The sequence below is a fragment of the Podarcis liolepis genome, assembly GCF_965112155.1.
Source record: "Podarcis liolepis genome assembly, chromosome: 11".
NCBI classification, from domain to species: domain Eukaryota; kingdom Metazoa; phylum Chordata; class Lepidosauria; order Squamata; family Lacertidae; genus Podarcis; species Podarcis liolepis.
The window spans coordinates 24,538,159-24,558,870 of NC_139565.1; the positions used below are offsets into that span (position 1 = coordinate 24,538,159).

General features: G+C 38.7%; 1 protein-coding gene and 1 long non-coding RNA gene across 4 annotated transcripts in view; one reads left to right on the forward strand and one right to left on the reverse strand.

The window, feature by feature from the left end:
• FBXL17 (F-box and leucine rich repeat protein 17) overlaps positions 1–19,861 on the forward strand; it is a 145,373-nt gene extending 125,512 nt beyond the window's left edge. Inside the window, exons 8-9 of the mRNA XM_083464511.1 lie at positions 4,947–5,089; positions 16,979–19,861. Coding sequence (XP_083320637.1) covers positions 4,947–5,089; positions 16,979–17,116 — 281 coding nt within the window. The 3' untranslated portion in view covers positions 17,117–19,861. The remainder of the gene's footprint in view (positions 1–4,946; positions 5,090–16,978) is intronic.
• Positions 17,821–20,712, reverse strand: part of LOC310688341 — a 47,166-nt gene continuing 44,274 nt past the window's right edge. For all 3 annotated transcript variants that reach the window (XR_014516872.1, XR_014516873.1, XR_014516874.1), the window contains exon 2: positions 17,821–18,107. This is a non-coding gene — a long non-coding RNA (uncharacterized lncRNA). The remainder of the gene's footprint in view (positions 18,108–20,712) is intronic.

Genomic DNA, 20,712 nt, shown 5'->3' on the forward strand with positions numbered 1-20,712 from the left:
TCCTTGGCCACTAGTTGAGAAATTTGTCGCCTCGTTTCCCAGTGAAGGTCAAAATATGCATTCGGAAAGAGGGAATTTAACTAGACTTGCTAAAGTTCTCAGAAAAACTAGACTGGCTGCTATAGGGATGTAGTCTGACTCACTTCCTTCCATTTCCTCAGGGCATCATATTAGATTGGCTTCCCAGCATAGTCATGCCCCTGTATCCTCTGTATTTCACTGTGGTCCCATACGTCATTTTTACAAACTGTGGTACGTCTACATGTGCACAAATGTATAACTACAAAATTACCACAGGAGACCTCTAGCAGCCTGAGGCAGGTGGCGCATACAGCTTTCCTTACTACAGCATTCTTCCCATCTAAAAAAAAATGATGGTAGGTCTCCTATGAAAATGTGTGCAGACAATATCTTGGTCATCTGTTTTCTTCTCTCATAGAATTTCCATGTCTCCTAACAATGTATTACAAACGCAACATTTAAATATTTATCTTCTGTTCAGCTTAGCTTGTAAGGAAGACAGTTTATACACTTGTGAGTTCTATCACCGTGCAAAATAACAGATGAGCTTTGTTTTAGCGTTTCAAATCAGAAAGCCCACAGTGACTCTCTTTTGTGTGAGTTGAGCATCCCGTCCTATGCCTGGGAGTAAGTCTCATTGTTGGCAGTGTGATTTGCTTCTGGGTAAATTGCATAGGGCTTGTGCTCTAAGGTAGCTAAGCACGTTCATGTCATAGTGAATTGATGCCTCTAAAAGATGGTGTGGGGCATAAAACAAGAATGGCATAGCAGCCCCCTTCACATGTCTGGACTGCCTCATGAGAGCCATCAGTTAGAAAAGACTCATACAGTTGGCTCCGCCCACATGGCTGCGGCAATCTCACTCATACTGCAGCTGCATCAGAGAGCACCTTGGGGAAGCAGCTCTCACACAGCTGCAAGTAGGTGTGAAGAGGACCATTATTTGAAGTCAGTGGTCTCCTGCGAAGAGGACAGCTCTAGGTGGCCCATTAGCGCAGAGGCTTTGTGCTGGATTAGATTCTCTGGAATGTTCACACAGGCTAGAACATTAATAACCAGGATTTGTTCATATGGGGATTCTAAACAGCACAATCCTTTTATAAAGCCACAAAAGTGAACAAGAGCTCTTTTGCCCAGTATCCTCACAAATTATCTGTTATTTGTCAGTCAGCCATGTACTAACATAAGGTTACCAGATTTTTTTCAATGAATCCAGGGACACTTTTCAACTTCCTCCTAAATAGATGGATTTTGTCAGGGGACTGATTTGTAAACCTGGGGACTGTCCCCGGGAAACGGGGACGTCTGGTAACCTTACACTAACAGGCTATGCTAACACCTGGAGTTACTTTCTCTCCTAGACAGGAAGAAAGTAACTATTGCCCAGTGGCGTAGCGTGGGGGGTGCAGGGGGGCTGGCCGCACTGGGCGCAACATCTGGGGGTTAGGGTTAGGGTGCGCAAATCCACGAGTTAGGGGGCGCAAATCCACGGGTTAGGGGGCGCAAATTACTTGCCTTGCCCCGGGTGCTGACAACCCATGCTACGCCACTGCTATTGCCCAATTGTATTTCTCTTTGAATATATTCAAATTTACATGTGTGTATTGATTGGCAATCCAAATTACAAATGGGATCTAAAACAAAATGTAGTTTATCCTCACCTCGTAAACCACCAATGCCCTCCTCCCAAACCCTATGAGCTGTTGGGGGCTCTAGTAAACCGAATCCAACCCACCCCCATCTCCCATTTTCAATAACCAATATTCTTTTTCTTTTTTAAAATCACATATTTCTTGTGCTAGTTGAAAGAAAAGGGGAGAGAGGAAAGGGCAGTTGAGTAGGAGAGACGAGATACAACTACCCACTTTCTAATATCTTCCTTACCTATCTTATGAGCCTCTCTTGCCTGTCTGCCAGCTGATCACAAACATTTTGATGTTTCCTGGGTTGCGACAGCCAGCTACTCTCTCTTCACCATCCAATTCCATTACCCCTCTCCTGCTTCACAGAGCTTTCCTTCTTTAGAGTTCAAAAGATTTTTTAATTTATTTTCTACTTCTACCATTGTTGGACTAAATTGTGCTTTTACCTCAGCAAAGCTGATGCCATTTTGGTTGCATAACTTTGTGAATAGACATAACTATTATGTAATACTGGGACTAAACACCACAGCCATCTCCATAATCTTTGTGTGCTGTTGAACTCTTGGTTGAGCTGAGAAATTTCCAGGCCTCAACTGTTGCAGCACATTGATCAGGCAGATCACAGAGCAGCTTGGAATTTGTCGTACAAGGAATCCCACAAACAAAGCCATTTTCCTCTTGGCATTAACCACTGCATCAAGGATCAATTTATATGAAACTTCCTTATACACAGGGTTTTTATTTACTCCTTTAATAGAAATAAAGTTGGTAAGCTTTTTATATTATTCAAAAACTGCTACTGTGGCCTTTTACAGTTTAATATCTGAAGAGTTTTGTCAGCATATTTTAAAGGACTTGAGCAGCGAGACACTTGCTACTTCCCTAGAGATGAATATTCCACTGTCCAGTTGATCCATTATAAAAAGTTCTTAATAATGGGTCTACAGTTTTCTTTGTTCATTTCTGTTCTATTACACCAGCTATTTCCCACTGGTCTTCCCTAAACCATTTCCCAATTTTGCTTGTACTAAAGCCCTGCACTTTCTTGTAAGTGGCTATCATAGGCCACCTGATAGTTCATTGGCCAACTGATGACTATAGTAAATATAATTTAAGAACAAAGCACCATAAGAAGAAGGCCATTATCAGTAGCTGTTCAGTACTGGTTTCTCGTTGATACATAACTTATATAAATTAGATTTATTTTATAACAAAAAAGCAAGTTCTACTGGTACCATGTTGCCTTTAAATGGAGAGGAGTGTCTTATTCTTAATATTCTTATTCTCAGGTGTCTTATTCTTAACTTGTTCACATTTTATGTAGTGGGACGGGGAAAGAACAGCTCCACAGGGTCCAGGCTTTAGCTTTATGGTAATTGGAAAGGTGCTTATGGGTATAGTAGTCCTTCAATAGGAAAAAACACAAATACACGGAGACCTGCTGGTATTTACAATGTGTGAGTATTGTAGTACAGGGTTTCCATCATTTGGTGTATATACAGTAATAAAGTGGGATCCAATTAGGGGATTGATTGATTAGCTTAACTGACTGAACACTTCTTGATGAACTAAAAATAAAAGCTCGGCGAGTTGCTAGACAATGTGCCAATGCCTACTGGGTAAGGCTGTGTCAGAGCATTCAACTCACTGCTGACAGCAGCAACACTCACAAAATGCCCCAGTTAGCCCCAAACCACAGCCACTTGTCCATTACCCGATGTTATGACATCGTATGACATCATATGACGACATCATATGACATCATATGACGACGACATCATATGACATCATATGACGGCGACATCATATGACATCATATGATGATGACATCATATGACATCATAACGTGTGGCACCAAGTTGAAAAGGAAGATTCGGGAGAGCATTCGAAGTCAAAGTGTTCCATGGAGTATGGAACAGTTCTGAACCTGGCCTTCAATCCGGCTTTCAGCCCCGTGGTAACATGTGAACATTTTCTTAGCAAGCACTTCCATCTTACAGGTGTTGCTAGTTTGGCTATTTGCGCCAATATATCATTTTGTTCTAGCTAGGAAATTTTGCCAGTTTTGCTCACCAGTGCAAACACACAGTCAGAATCACAGTCTTTTTAAAAAAAAAAATCTTTTAAAAGTGTAGGTGGTTTTAAGTAGCATATTTGTCAAGAATGTGCTAGAAATATATAATTGTCAAATAATATTAAGAGTGCTACAATTCATGGCACCACACTGCAAAACATGATGCTTAGAATTGGCTTTGCAAGATTAGCTGTTAGCCTGGAGACAGTATGTCCAAAACCAAATATAAATATATAGTTTCCATGTGTGTGCTGCAAAAAAAATTTTTTTCTTGCCCTGAGAGAATAACTGAGTTTTATCCTAGCTAATTGTTAAATTGGCTTTTAGACAGTCTTTAGTAATTTTTCTTACTCATCGGAAAATGACAAGAGATTTAATATACAATGTAATTCATTGAACCATGTCTGTAGACACTGTAATGTACATAACCTTTGAACTTCCATTGATAATATTTAAAGAAAACCAAGTACCTAGTTGAAGGGAGTTGGTAGTTAATAGAGCAGTTTTCATTCCATCACAAATAAGAACATCCAAGTTGGGTTGGCCAAAGTAAAGTAAAAAGAGGAGATCGTTTGAGACCACCTGATAGTCAGAAGCACAAATCCTGCCTTGCTAATAAAGGCAAAGTTGCTACTACAGAGTGCAAAACAGTGGGCTAATGCTAAGTAAATAATTTGTGTACCTTCTTCATTATATGTTAAAATTTATCTTGATGCTCTCCTTTTAAAAATCACCTGGAAAGTTTTAGCCAGTAGGGATTCAGGAAACCTCTTTGGGAATGCACACATGGCTCCTATGCTTTTCTTCACAAAGAATTCTTAAGACATTTTGGAACAAATGATTATTAATATTGTGTTAATATTTCATCCAAACCCAAATATTAATTCATTTTATAAAAATAAATCATATGCCGTTTCCCAATCCTTGAAATTTAGACTCTGTGTTGTTTTGGGCAATGCAGCTTACCTATGAAAGGGATTCTTGTGTGATTTTAAAAGGCAGCTTGATCATTTTTATAGCAATATGCGCCTTTCAGTGTTAGGGGCAAAATGGAACTTGGTATAGACTGTTCTTTATATACATGCATGTATATATATGGTTTGACGATATAAACTTGTTTTTTTTGAAATATATAATATTTAAAATATTTCGCTGCCTAACATTTCACCCCTGTGTTTTGTTTCTCTTGTGTTTTTTATGTTTTGTAGCACTGATAGCCATTGGCCGATACAGTATGACAATAGAGACTGTGGATGTGGGATGGTGCAAAGAAATCACAGATCAGGGAGCCACCCAAATTGCTCAAAGTAGTAAGTCGCTCAGATACTTGGGACTAATGCGATGTGATAAGGTAAGAATTTGGGGGTTTTTTGCATAAAAGACTATGTTACATAGGCAAGAGTGGCATGTCCATTTACTCCACACAATTGCATTCACATTAGCAGTTATTAACCGGGGGGAAAAGCAGCAAATGCATATTGGACATATGATAAGCGTCTCTGATACTGAGTCAGTCATGTTAGTACATTTTTTGCTGCTTTCTGAATTTTATAATTTCTGTCTTTAGTGGATCATGGCATTAATATAGCAGTCTGTCTTGCCTTAAAACACAGAATGCAGTAATAGCAAAAAAAAAATACTGCCGTCTGACTTTCAAAAGAAATAATTTTCAGCTCAGTAACCTTGATCACAAATCCTCATTGTAAAAACAGATGAACCAAAGAGCTTTGTGTAGCTCACTCAGAGGAGAAATGTTTCAACTCAATGGCCTTGATTCTTAAATTTTCCATATATATTTTTTCTTTCCCGTTTAGAAACACGTTAAGAAGCTCCTGCTTCCTGTATTCTCTGTTTACAAAAGCAAATTGTGAATATGAAGCTATAAAAAGTCTAGCTTCTGAGCCGAAGAACCACTATTTTGTGAATTGATGGAACATAATACCTTAAACTTGAATGTTTTGTAAAAGCCAAGAGAAGAAAAGTGTGTGAGAGTCTCCTTTGATGAATTGGGCTAAGATTATCTACTTAGACTGTTCAAAGGGTTACTTGACCCTGGGATTTAGATTTGACCCTAAGTCACCTGATCAATGTTACATACATATCTTTTGTGGGTTTAGTTAAAACAGCTTGTACAATCAGGAAAGACTTAATAAAAGCAATATATTTATCCTGTCTTGAGCTGCTAAAGACAATCAATGACCTTGATGTTGCAAACAGTTTTTAGTACAACATCAGTTAAACTACGCATACTGTATATTCTTTATTCCTTTAATTGCTGGCTTATGCTTTCCTGGCTTCCTACAAAGGGACTGCATGCTGTGTAGGGAGACAACTGAGCTAGCAGGAATAAAAATCTGCGAGACGGCTGCAGCACAAATGGGGAAAACTGCTTCTGATTAATGGGAAACGTATATTGGGTATCTTGATGAGAATGCTGTAAAGTGTGGCATTAGGGGGACCATTGGGGGTCATTTAACTTGCTTGTTAAACCTCTTATGTGCAGGAGAATGAGGAAAGTAGCCATAAAAAGAACAAATTTTCGGAAGCTCTATCCTGAATTTAAAATGTTTAAAATGCCGTGTTGGCAGCTCTAAGAGCTACATGCCTCTTCCACATCCAGAGAATAGAGAAGTTATCATACAAAACCACTTCCTTCGCTTTTCTAACTTCATGCAGAACTAATTTCTTCTTCCAAATGCCAGTACCCAGAACGTTAATGAGAAGGGTTTTCAAATGCCACTGTGGCAGAAAAATGTTCTTTCATAAAGTTGGGTGGGGGCCACACATTGGTCCAGTCTGCCCCTCCCCCGGGTGCTTCTTAGCCTTTTCCCAAATGTTATTTAATATTGCTATACCTGATAGCCATTCCCTTCTTATGTGGCATTGCCTGACATGCAAGTAAGGAGCTCAGAAACAAAAAGAAATAGATGGGGCATACAGCAATAGATTTCAGCAATCAATACCAAAATACTCTTCATGACATCATCTCTTCAGAATTTCTTTGAAACGCACTTGAAATAAATTTAGAATTACAAAGGCGTCAAGGGCCTTGCCAAAAAAGATCAGAGAAACTGCAGGCCTGAGTAAAGGCAGGCTCTGTTTGATTCCATCGATTATATAACTGCCTCTAGGCTATAGATGTCACTAGTGGCTATTCTATTGATCCACACCATGAAAATAATCAGATTAATTCATTTCTCATTAAGTTGCCATTTACTGTGGTCTTTTTGATTTCCAAGTACAGTGTGGAAGCAACACATTCACTGCTATAAGGGGGCAGGAACTGGCTTCATAATCTTAGGCCATGAGAAATAACAATTTTATGTCTCCATGAAGTCTTAAGTGTTGGTTTATTAGTTTAAACCAAGTATTCTTAAAATGACTTTTATTGTTTTGCCCAGTTAATGGAGGCTCAGTTTCAAGGAACATGATATAAGACCTAGTTGGAGGTCTTTGCATAAGAGCAGTAGCACCTGATGACTAAGGACATGACATCTAGTGTCATTGTTCCTCAAGGGTAAGACAGGAACATCAATCACTACTCCTTGAAAGAGCCAGAAGTCACACTGTGCAGCTGCCCAGATGAGGAGGTGCCCCACAACTGGGACAGTGCAGGAATTTGCTCTGTCTGTGCACCTATACAGCCCCAACCTCACCCCTGCCCCATCCCCACACTGCCCCAGTAAGATGCAACAACACTGGTATCCCCCACCATGTCACCTGCTGCTGCATAGTTGCTAAGTAAGCAGCTAAGGACATTTTGAACTCCTAGAGCAGGCATGCCCAAACTTGAGCCTCCAGATGTTTTGGGACTACAACTCCCATCATCCCTAGCTAACAGGACCAGTGGTCAAGGATTATGGGAATTGTAGTCCGAAAACATCTGGAGGGCCAGGTTTGGCCATTCCTGCCCTAGAGCCTTCATCAATCATCACTATCTTTCTTCCTTCCTTTTTAAACATTTGTTATGTTGATTGCATATTGGTTTTCTCTTATTGTCAGCTCGCTTAGAGGATTGTTTTCAGGCAGAAAGGTGAGATATACATATTTTAAATAAGCAATCATTTAACCAAAGTAAAAGTAGACTAACCAGGCAGAGAGCCTTCTCGGTAGCGGTGCCCACCTTGTGGAATGCCCTCACATCAGATGTCAAGGAAATAAACAACTATCTGTTGGTAGCCACCCAGAGTGGCTGGGGAGGCCCAGGCAGATGGGCAGCGTATAAGCAATAAATTGTTCTTGTTCTTAAGCTGCTCTAATGGTTAAGTTTGCATTACAATTCATATTCAACCAAAGCCATTAAGAACACAAGAAAAACCCTGCTGGATCTGACCAAAAACCCACCTAGTTGGGCATGGTGATCAGCCAGATGGCTGTGGGAAGTCCACAAGCAGGACTGAGCGCCATAGCAGTCTCCTCACTTGCAATTCCGAATCCAGAGGTGTACCGCCTCCGACAGTGGAAGTAAAACATGGTTCTGTTGTTTAGTTTATCTTCCATTAATCTTAAAGCCATCCAAGTTAGGGCCATCCTGTATCTTCTGGCACATGATAGCCATTCAGAGTTTCCAAAGCACTGTGGGTTAAAACGCACAGACCAAAGACATTTGGAGAGAAACACTGTACATTTTCCAATGTACAGTTTTCATCGCAAATTTGCTGGATAGTGCCACACTGGTGAAGAAGTAATCTGTTGTTATATTCCTTCTCGAACCCTGTAAATACGGCATTTTCAGTCACTGTCTGGCCTCAGTTTCAAGCTGCTTGGGCCATCTTCTTCCTTTCCCACATACATGTCTGCATCATAAACTTACGGGAAAGAATTCAATGCGGCAGCAAGTGGAATATTTATGCATGGCGCATGGTCCCCTTATGCAATGAGGCTCCCCTCCCCGCCCTCCACACACTCCTAAACCTGTTATGGGGGTCCCTTCAACTCTCCAGAGCTGTTCTGGGTGGACATGTTGGAGCAGAGGGGATGAAGTCCTTATTCTATCCACATAAGTACTTAGTTGTATCCAGTATTATGCCTACTCACAGTAGACCCATTGAAATTAATTGTCATGACTAACATAGGTCCATTAATTTCAATAGTTCAATACAACCCATAATGTTTTGGCACTGTACCATGACCATTGTAGATCTTTCTTTGAATGACACTAATTGTTCATTAGTTGTAACATTGCCGTATGATGGCACAATGTTTTGGTAATTATATCCCTCAGGTTGTGCAAAGAAGCAACTTTGTCTTTCGTTTTGTTGTTCAGTGTTTAAGCCAGACATCAGAAACGATGAGCTGTTTCTCCCCTGCCTGCAAATCATCATAGCTCTTTATGCCTTCCATTCAGGATTCTGAAATTTTTCAGGTTACTTTCTTAGGAGCTCCTATATGATGCATACTGTTTTCATACTAACATTCTTCACAAAACCACAGGGAGGGAAGTGAATCCCTTTTATTACCCCCCTCCAAATCAATTTTCAAGGCACCTAGTACAAAATGCCTTATCCATTCTTCTGAATTTCAGCAAGTTTCTTACCTAAAGTTACCACTGTACCGTATGCTATTTTCATACAAATTTTTATATGGAACAATAGGGGGTGTTAAGTCGTTACCTTTTTAACTACTGTCCTTACAGGAAAGCACAGCAGGTATCTTTCTGAAAATTTGCAGTATTCACCACACTTTGTTTTTTCTTTTATAAAAGTAATTATTTTATCTTTGCAATGTATTTTATTATGTTTTTATTATATCTTATATATTTTACCTTTTATAATGGATTTGGCGAGACAAAATAAATAATAATGAAACATAACCACAAAAAATTCATCCAGTTATTTCCTAAAGTAAAATTGTTACAGCCATTACAAAATGTTCTTCATAATAGTTAATGGATATGATTTCCATATTGGGGTTTTGGTTTCGACCCAAGTCAAATTAGGCAGCTTCTGAATTGGTCCAAATCAAATTGGGTTCCCAAATCAAGTGCCAGATTAGGATCTGAAGTAAATCTTACGATGCATTGCAAGTGCGGAATGCTTCCCTGTGCTTTTAACTGTAAGCCTGAGAATTATATTTATCTTATCATTAATATAACTTTGCCATATTAATATCAAAGGACAAAGAGCTGTTAAAAAGATAGGTGATGTCAATATCCAGTCGTGTGGCTATTTCTGGTAGATAGTACAAAAGTTTCCTTCACATTATCTCAGTAAGCTGGTAAATATTAAAATAAAACAGTATTTAAAAAATGGGTTTAAACAAAAGAGAAAGACTTGAAATAACTTGTGGTTGTAGAGAATTACAAAACCTAATCTTTTCTAAGTATGCAGCGTTTATTTCCAGCCACAAATGGCTGTAATTTGTTCAAATCAAATATGAAGCAATTGTGTGCAATATTGTGTAATATGGAGTACTGTGTGTAATATTGGGTATACCAGATCCTCTCACTCAGAGAATCCTATTAGAAAACAATTTACTTCAATGCTTTCATCCACTCCAACCCTATCCAACGTGTTCTTATTTTAAATTTAGATTTGCAACATTAGCTTTTTAAAAGATAGAACAAAATATGCTTTTGAAGGGAAATGGAGAAGCTTTCTATTAAGTCTATAACTGAAAAGTGCTTACTGAATTGCTCAGGAAGAAAAGTTTTAGACAGATTATTTCACATCTCCAGTTTAACCAATTCATCCTCACGTTGTTTATAATTTCTAATAAATCCCTTTTCATAAATTATCTATAAACAGGAAACAAGTGAGTATAGATGACTTACATTTCTTTTTGTCTTGCTTCTACTGTAAATTAGAAGTGAAGTGGTAAAAGAACCACTAACCTTTAATAACTACAAACCCTCAAAGTACAGCTATAGACCTACATAAATACACAGTGCTTCAGAGAGAGAAATTATACAGGGAAAGCTGGTCTATAGACATCAGTTTGGTTTTCTTATGACAGCTACAAACATTGCAATTGCTGTGGGTTACACCAGCATTTCCCTTTTACTTAGTAGCATAATTATTTGGAGCTTTTAACAATATTGTACACAAACAGGAAACTTCATAAGGTGGCCTCCATTTTTTCAGGGCCTATCTAGCTGAACGTAACAAAGCATAAAGAGGCTAATACATTACAAAATCGGGTTTCAAACATCCGTGGGTGGTTTACAGTGTCAGATTGCAGGGGTACAAATAATGATTGTGACATTTACATAATTAAATTGTTTGCAGCAAGACAGGAGGTCTGGTTTACTAATCCAAAATTACCAGTGCATTGGCTAACCTCTATTAAGGTCAGTTTGGTATTTAAGCCCATATCTTTCTTTACCCTTAAAAAGAAATACAGCGGTGCCCCGCAAGACGAATGCCTCGCAAGACGGAAAACTCGCTAGACGAAAGAGTCTTCCGTTTTGGAGGTGCTTCGCAAGACGATTTTCCTATGGGCTTGCTTCGCAAGATGACAATGCCTTGCGAGTTCCTGCGGGGTTTTTTCCCTTTCCCCCCTTTTTCTAAGCCACTAAGCCGCTTATCAGCTGATCCGATCAGCAGATAAGCCGCTAAAAGCCGCTAATAGCGCTAATCTGCTAATCCGTCAATGGGCTTGCTTCGCAAGACGAAAAAACCGCTAGACGAAGAGAATCACAGAACGGATTCTTTTCGTCTTGTGAGGCTCCACTGTATAAGAGCCAGTCTAGGTTACTGTCAGGGACTGGCCAGAGGAGGAATGGTGGAGACTGCCTCCCCAGCCTGACCCTTCCAGAGAAAAAGATGGTTCAGGGGTTTGAGAGAGATCACCGCTCAGAGGCAGATGAGCGGAAAAGCTGGGAAATAATGGGAGAGGAGGAGGAGGAGGAAGAAGAAGCACCAGAGGGGCGAAAGCTGACGGACACAGTATATTTAGAAATCATTCCAGACCCCCCTCTCCCAGAACCCGGCGAGCATTAGAAGTAGGAGAGCAAAGAGCTCAAAGGCAGAGGGCACTTTTCAGCACCTGTATATTGAATAAAAAGTAAGAACTTTTCCTTGTATTATCCATTCCTGGTAACCTGCTATGGGGGTTAGATCCTCTGCCGCCTGACACCATTGAAGCAATTACTGTTAAGAGAGTTAATATGGACAGACAATGGGCGACTTACAGGGAATTGCTGGACTTTGCAAGGGGTGAACCCAAACTGAAACCTATGGAGAACTTAAGAAGCCAAGTTACGGATTGGTTACAATACCACCTGATATATGATAGGTTTAAGGTTGACAAAAAAGGGAGGGGGTTGGACCAAAGCTCACAATTTGAAAAAGAACGGTTACAAAATAAGGATAAATTTCTGTATAAAATGTATAATTTCTTATTAGAATGGGAAACAAAGGACGAGCTAGTTAAAGCATCTATGACACACTGGGCAATAGATATAGGACACAATATAGACCTAAACCTTTGGAAGAAACTTTGGAAAAGTGATTTGAAATTTACTGTGTGTTATTCTCTGAAAGAGAACTGCTTGACAATGATTCATAGATGGTACTTAATTCCAAACAGAACGGCTAAGATGTATAAAGCAGAATCAGATACGTGTTGGAAATGTAAAGAAGTGGGAGGAACCTTTTTTCATATGTGGTGGACATGTAGAAAGGTGAAAGAATATTGGAAAATGATTAATAATGAGTTGAAAAAAATGTTTAAATTTACCTTCCCCCAAAAAACCAGAGCCCAGACAGAAATTCCCAGGTGCCAGAAAAGAAGAGTGGAAAATATTTATTGAATATATGGAAAATAATTGTACACAGCTGAAAGCACTGGCAGAATTAAGATAAATTTAACAGAGTTAACAATATTTGATTGATGTAAAAGTGTAAAATTGATTTGAATGGTTATAGTAAAATATGCAGGAAAGTATGATTTGTAATATGAACTATGGAAGGAGAAGAAGGGAAGTCATTGGATTTGAAATGTATACAAATTAGAGAGAGAGAGAGAGAGAACCAAGTCCTTGCAAAGTTCCTCAACTGTTATCTTGAGTACTGAACTTCTTCCTCTGAAGATCACTTCAATTAGTCTTCACTCGAATTCACAGTCCTAACAGATAACCTTCAACACTTCTTGCAATCTCCTACCATGGGCCTAACAGTATGCTGTAAATTGATCCCTTTTATATGCACAGTTACTTGCCAACTCTGCCCAGTAACACAGATAAGAGAGTCACAAGATGTCTGCAGGTGCATTGTGGGGAATGAGTCATCTCTGCTGACTCATAGAAAATTAACTCATTAACTGCATTCCTTAATAGTCTAAACCTCTGACAATCATTAGCAGACCATTAATGACCACTAATGACTTGAACATATGGAGAACTGCAGCAGTTCCACTGTTATATGTGCACAAAGTTTAATGAAACAGAAGAAGTGAAATTCAGTCACTTCATGACACAAGAGTGAAAGAGGGAATACAAAGAGTATTTCCAAATGTAGAGATTGCACTGCATATTTTTCTAACATTGATCCGCAGAAAACTCTCTTTCTCAATTGAGAAGAATAAAAAACTCTCATGAACAACAGTGTTTCAGGACAGACTAGATTTGCATAATATTTGTGTCATTTAAAAATAGTAATACTTTATTTGATGGTTTAGTGTTGCTTTTATTTTGTGTTACATATGGAGGACACCATAATCCTTTCAGTGCTTAGGGCCTCTAAAGGTCTTAATCCTGCCCTTTCTGTAATTCATTTTGACAAAGTGTTGCATCAGTATTCTGGTGAACACTGGCTTTCACCAGGTGCATTCATTACCAGGCCACTGCTGTTGCTTTCGATCCATAATTTAAATCGAAGCACATTGTTTGCCTTAACATTCAGGAAATCCAGAATGCAGATGTTGTGCTGTGTGTGTGTGTGTGTGTGTGTGTGTGTGTGTGTGTTATTCAACTAGTCCTAAGCCCCTAAGCACTGAGGTAATCATTGAAACTCTCTGGAACATATCGGCCTTAACAGATCAAGTGCATAGCACATCGCACAAAATGACTCCACAAACCTTTCATTGTGTTGCAGCTACAGGCAGGAATTATAATTGGGCCACCTGAGAATGTTATTCATTCAACTATTAGGTTTTTAAAAAGTCAAGCATTTGTTGTTGTTGTTTTTTTAAAGAATGACTTGAGGAAATAATACCTGTAGAGCAGCAGGATAGCACATAAACCTGCCTAGTCCATTAATTGTAAGCAAGGCAAAGGTGGTGGTTGCATAAAAGTTTTTCACCCCAGAACAAATATGAGGGTTGGACATTGGATACATTTCTCTGTCCACAGTTCACCATGAGCATTGGAATCAAATATCACAGAGAGAACACCTGCAAGAGGAACACTGTTCGCGTCTGCTTATGGACCGAAGACCTTCCATCATTAGTGCTAGTATCATATATATGGACCATCTCCTAGTTTTTATTGGAATTTAATGAATAAATTGTAGCTTGTCAAAAATATTTTTTGTCAACAGAAAGTTGATCCATGGGGCTTTAATTGGCACTAGTGGTTAGCCATTATTTATTTTAGTACAGTGGTACCTCGGTTTTCAAACGTAATCCGTTCCAGAAGACTGTTCGACTTCCAAAACGTTCGAAAATGGAAACATTTACTTATGGAAAACTCAATATGGAAGCTGCATGGCATGTTCGACTTCCGAAAAGCATTCGAAAACCAAAGCAGTTACTTCCGGGTTTTCGGCGTTCAAAAACCAAAATGTTCGACTTCCAAAACGTTCGAAAACCAAGGTACCGCTGTACTTCTTCGGCTTCCAAATTCCGTATTTGGGGCAGCTTCCCACATTTCAGTTGTTGCTACACGGAAGGCACGGAAGCAAAATCTGTGTATATACTATCATCATTCATGATTATCTACAGATTTCATGCTGTTTTATGTCAGAAAGGTGTTTGTGTAGGAAAAAACTGATTCCTTCACAGGTGTAGATCACATACCCAGTGATAAAGGACTCCTGTATGTGCAGTGGGCACGAACTGCTTCCTCTGTGCTTATGAGGAGATATGTGACATAGTTATTCATGTATATGCACGCCCACTTTCATCTTGCCCTTTTTTGAGGGTGAAAAATCTCACATTTCAATATGCATTTGCAGGTACTCATCACAGTTTGATAAGTATGTGAATTGTAATTTGTTTACTAACCTGGTTGTATGACCATTATAGATCTTTTATTTGCCACTGTGAATAAACTGCAGAGTTTTTACATAAGATTTTCCAGAATATATATTCACTATGAAAAACAAATAGCTGAATAAATAAATAAGTGTTATTTTTAATCAACCTCTGTTTCAGGATTTGAGTGGATCCTTTTAGGCTTTATGCTTCTACTTTGCCAAACCTTTATTAGGCATGACAAATATAGGTCATCATAAAGCATCCATATATAATTTTTAAAAAATATATATAAATAAGCAGCTAGGCTTTATAAAGGATTTTTGCATATTTAAATATGGAGTTGTTGTTTTTTAAAAAAGGATGGTCCCATTGCACAGGTTTAAGCTATAGGACAATGCTAATATATGTAGTTTGACTTGATAAATCAAATTAAAACTGCTTTGTATTTCTTATTTTCACAATTAAATGCTGTTGGGAAATTCAGCAGAAAGTGAAACCTATTTAATGTTAAACTTGTGTTCTTTTGTAGTTCTTTTCTCTTGCAAGAATTGGTTAGAATGGCCTTCCCATATCCAAGAGCTGTTGTCCAAGATAGCTATATATTGCCCCTTGCTCCTTGGAGATGTTTTCTCCATCAGTGCTTGAGATATGACAGTGTTTTCATCAGAAGCAATACATGGAGGCTTATGACATCATATATATTTCATATAATACCAAGGAAAATCTTTTCTCTTTTTCTTTACCAGCAATTTAGATGTGTGCATTTTTTAGAAATAGTATTTATGGGTTGGGGTATATTCTTGAGTTGTGGGCTTTATAATTACCCTTAATAATGCTAATTAATACTTTGTTTTCACAGAACACTTTCCCAACATTATTTCAGTAATCTTATCATCCACATATAACAGATGCAGAAGCAGATCAGAATCCGTTCTTGGGACTACTTTCTTCTCAGCTTTTAAAATGTGATTTACTGATGTGTGCAAGCTACTAAGGGGCTTGTACCATCACAGATCTCATTCTGATTTATTAAAAGGCAGTTGCTGCTTATAGACACCTTTGGTGTTGCTGTAATGTAGTTGTTTACAAAAGTGTTTAGAGCTTGCAGGGTCTCTGTGTTCTTGGAAAAGAAGTTAAACCTATTTTCTATCCAAGTTGCTCTTCAGTTGACAAATCTCCCAATGAAGATTGAGTGTTTCTATTATCAAAGCAGAAGAACTGTAGATTAAACCCGTCATTTATCCCTGTCATAAAATGCAATCACTGTTCATTCTCTGCACTGCCTAGCACAATTGCTTCAGTTGGGGATTCTTTTTTTGAGGGGGGGGGGAGGTTGAAAGTAGGTGGATATTTAAGGTGTTTTGGTTGTGCTTAAACGATTTCTGCTAAGGAGGAATTCAAGGAAAGTGAATACTTATTTGTGGCATGAATGGAAAGTGGCTATTACTGGGCTTGTTGTCTCATATTAGTTGGACATAGTAGGGCACGAAAATAGGAAGTGCAAAGTGAGCAGTTGTTCTGCTGAGACACTCCGTCAGATTTAGGCAGCTGAGTATTTAAATTAAATATTGATGTATCTTTATATGTTCAATAAAGGTTCCAAAGAAAGCTACCTAAAAGTTGTGGTTCTTAGGTTAATCTATTATTTATCTAAAAGGACCATGGAAGCTGTCTGTTTCTGTGATATGAACTACAATCAGCTTTAAAATAATTGACAAATTAATCCCCTCGCAGCACAGCGGTTGTAAAGGTGTTAAGTTTAATTAGGTCTTTCTGATTGCTTTGTATGATCAAGGAACAAAGGTGGGATCTCTGGATAAGGTCTAGCAGGGATGCTCCTGACCTGCGTGGCTTGTATATTTTAATTATTGATGGCCGACATTACAACTGTTACCCAAAAAAGGACCTTAATTCTAAGTTCATTCTCACCAAGTAGTATAAAACGAAAACCATCTCGAGAAGATATTTGTGAAGATCCTCTTAACAAATCACTGTTCTTTTACTCAGATCAAAATTAGCCAGCCACATGACGAATCCATTGTTGACTCCCCCCCCCCCCGTTTGTTTTTTAACATAAGTGACAGATTTTTTCTTTTGTTTGCAGGTGAATGAAGTGACTGTGGAACAACTAGTGCAGCAACATCCGCACATCACTTTCAGTACTGTACTACAAGACTGCAAGAGAACTTTGGAACGGGCTTACCAGATGGGCTGGACACCCAATATGTCAACTGCCTCTTAATTCATGATGTGATAGTCAAATACTCGGCAGATTTAGGCTGAACATTTGAACACTGTTAAGTTTTTTATGAATATTTTTGCTTTATATTAAATATATGTTAAGCTTTTAATATTGAATATACATATACATGCATACATATATGTATGTATGTATCGTTCAATGTAGTGGGAAATGTCTATTCTGTCTTTTCGTGGAAATATTGAAAGAGAAACCTGGTCAGATATATTTAATTTTTTGGAAAGTTTATTTGTCAACCTAAACATCTGCAAGTTGAGTAAAATGTTGCAGAGGGTTTGCAACTTTTTTTGATGCAACATAACTGTAAGTTTACATAAAATAGAAACACTATTTGGATGTGTGTGGTTTTTTCCTATTACAAGTTCAGGATAGAAACAACTCTTTAAAGGTGCATTGTAAGATTTTTGTATACATAAATCTGATGTTTAAAGGCCTTTTGGCAAATTTATTGAAGTGGGTTTCTGCTAGTTCTGTGGGTAGTTTCAGCAATGTAATAATACATTACACTTTTTTCTTTCATGTTTTTTTCTTATTCTTGCTGCTCATATTTCCTTTCAGATAGGAAGTGTTGATTCCTTTCCTGGACTCACTTAAATTAGAGACTGATCTTAAATGGATGCTACCCACATTTGTGTGTTTGAGCTGCACAGTTGTGAAAATTCACAGATAACTGTGATGCAAGAATATAACATTTTGATGACAAATCTTTATTTTGGATGGAATCTTTAATAAATGCTGGACTCATGTGGAATGGATATTTAAGCAGATGATCCTGCTGGTTTCTGTTGGTGCTGCCAAAGTGATGTTTTTGCCCTGCATCTAGTTTTCAGTATCTTGTGAATGCATGTTATTTTGAGACAGGCTTCTGTAGCAGTTGTTCCCGGCTGAATGTGCCCTTCATTTGGTTTCTCCATGCTTGCAGCTTCCAGTTTCCCACAATGTTTTCATTTTTAACAATGTTCACTAAGCAAATCTGAAAAACATAAAGATAAACGACCAATTCAGAGGTAAAAATTCACAGTTTTTCCCACTCTGTGAAAGAACTGCGGTGAGCCTTGGTCTGTACAATATCTCTTCATCTCTCCTGGGGCATGCCAAAGGCAGTTGGATGTATCTGGTTCCACTTTTAGACAAACCATAGCTCCCCATTGCACCTGAACTCAGAGAACACTGGTTAGTTAAAACTACAGTTAGTTCAGACGATCCAGAAGTGGTTCCTGATGCTGACATGCTCACTCACTGTAGTTTAAAAGAAGCCACCGTTCCCCATGGTTGGATGTAGTGAAGAACTATGGTTTGTTTAAGAGCAGATGCTAGGGGGAAACACATGAACCCAGAACATAAAATGGCTCGTGTAAAAATCCAGAGTTTCCCGTTATGTTCAAACTTGTCAGGTTGCACATTGGGGCATGTCCCTAGTGATCCATGCACAAGTGGAAGGCATTTTTGCTCCTTTATGGCAGGTGGTTTCTCTCCAATCTCTTTCCCTAGGCTGTATGCCACATCATATATCAAATCCATGTTTTTTCAGGGTGGATGGAAGCTGCAGTGGGAAGGAGTATGAAAGCCCCCAATCTGTGTTTAAAACATTGTGCATGGTTCTTCGATCTATGCCTTTGCAGATATACAGCTTAGTGGATTCATAATGTTTCCTCCTTCTGCACAGTCACATGTATAGATCATATTGAGAAAGTCTAGTGTGAACTCTTCGCTACAGTTTTCCAGACCTACAGAAATGGTTGCTGGTTCAGCATAAGTACAGCCATGTGTTTAAACTAATCTTTCTCTGTGCAGTCATGTATCTGGATTCATTTTCAGCTGGAGAAATGTGCCCCTGTAAACTGACCTAATAACAAAGTTATCTTAGACAGGTATCCTTATACACACTTCCTTGGAAGTAACTTCCATTGAACACAGTGGGACTTCCTTCTGAATAGGCATGTGTAGTATTGCGCCTTACTCTTCTGTCATCGCTGGTTAGTAAATACTGAAATAAAACAAATGAATTATGGTTTTTATTGTTAAGCTAATTAAAGACCCAGTCCTGAAAGTGCCCAGTTCCAGGGTATAATTTTCTGCTGCCCAACTGTTCTGCCATACCTGAAGTTGCCACAGTGCAAATCGTTTGGAATCCAAAACAGGTTTATATGTGCAGAGAATGTTGTGATGAAATGGTTAGTTTTAAGCCTGTTAAACTATTGTGAAGGGTTAAATTTGAAGATAGTTGACAAGCAGACACTGGAAACACAGGGCAATAAGTAACCTTTAGAATGTAACAATTTGATAAAGGGTGATTCTTCCCCTCCCATGCAACGCTGTGTATTTGTTTTTTAAAGGTTAAAGTGTTTTAATCCAAAATATCAAATGTTCAGGCTTCACCTGAAGAGTTGCCATTATTGTCAAAATGTTTGGCTAATCTAGAAGACTTTAGGCAGCACAGCTCTGAAAACAACATTAGTATGTTTGTATAAATCACAAGTCCAGTCTCGCAGCATCAATTCCTGAGGACAGAAAGGGCTTGCTATGTCATTTCCGTGACAGTTCTCTGAATGTTTTCTTATTAGATATTTCAAATTGAGACTAAAAGCCTTTGCAAAAGGAACAAAAACCCTGTACATTGGATTTTGCTTGGCATGTCACAAACGTATGTGAATGCATATAAATGCAGGGCTTTATATCCACTTAAATAGTGGCAGTATTTTCACAAATAAAGACAATGAATGAAAATGATGCCTCAGCATTTTTTCACTTTTAGACGTGCACCAATCTCTGTAATTAATATATTTCAGTTGTTCTGCATTGCTCTTAACCTTGTAATTAGCTGTAAAAAAAAGAGAAACACATAGTGGGAATTATATTTTTGCTACTCATGAAACTTTGCTCTTGTTTCATTCAGGAATTAGGCAAGTATTAGAAATGGGGGGGGTGAGAATTTGAAAATTAAAAGAGCCCGGCTCAAATTAGATGGCCCCATGTTAAGTAGAGACCAGTCCCCTTCAAGCTGGGCCAAATTAAATATGGGATTCATCTGCCACCATATCTACTTCCCTGTCCTCTCAGCCAGACCACCATGCCACCTGCAGTTCAGATGAGGGTCCTTTTCTCGATGGCAAATGGCACATTCCATGCATCAATTACAACAAAATATAGCGTATCTCATCATCCCCAGCAGAAAATGATACATTTACCACAGACAGCTTTGTAGGAGTTCCCCTCAAGAGCAAATCATATATTACCTGTGTGATTGCCTGCTGGGCATCAGTAGCCCGGGGGGGGGTGGCAGAGAAGGAGGAGCTTTGGTCTGCTCAAGTATTGAACACAGAAAAAAAACCATTATGTAATTTTTACAAAGGAAGCAGAAAATTGTGGAATGCAAAGGTGGTCCTGTTGGTCCAGGGCACGCACGCGCACACATCAACAAAGCATCACTTGGAAAGGCAAACATCTGCTACTGTTTTCAGTGTCGTTGCATGCAAAGCCACAAAAGAAAATCGGGCAGAATTGGCATTGCTGTTAATATCTCTCAGACCTCCTGATGAATGCCAGCCTTGCATTAAGCAAGCAAACAAACAAACCCA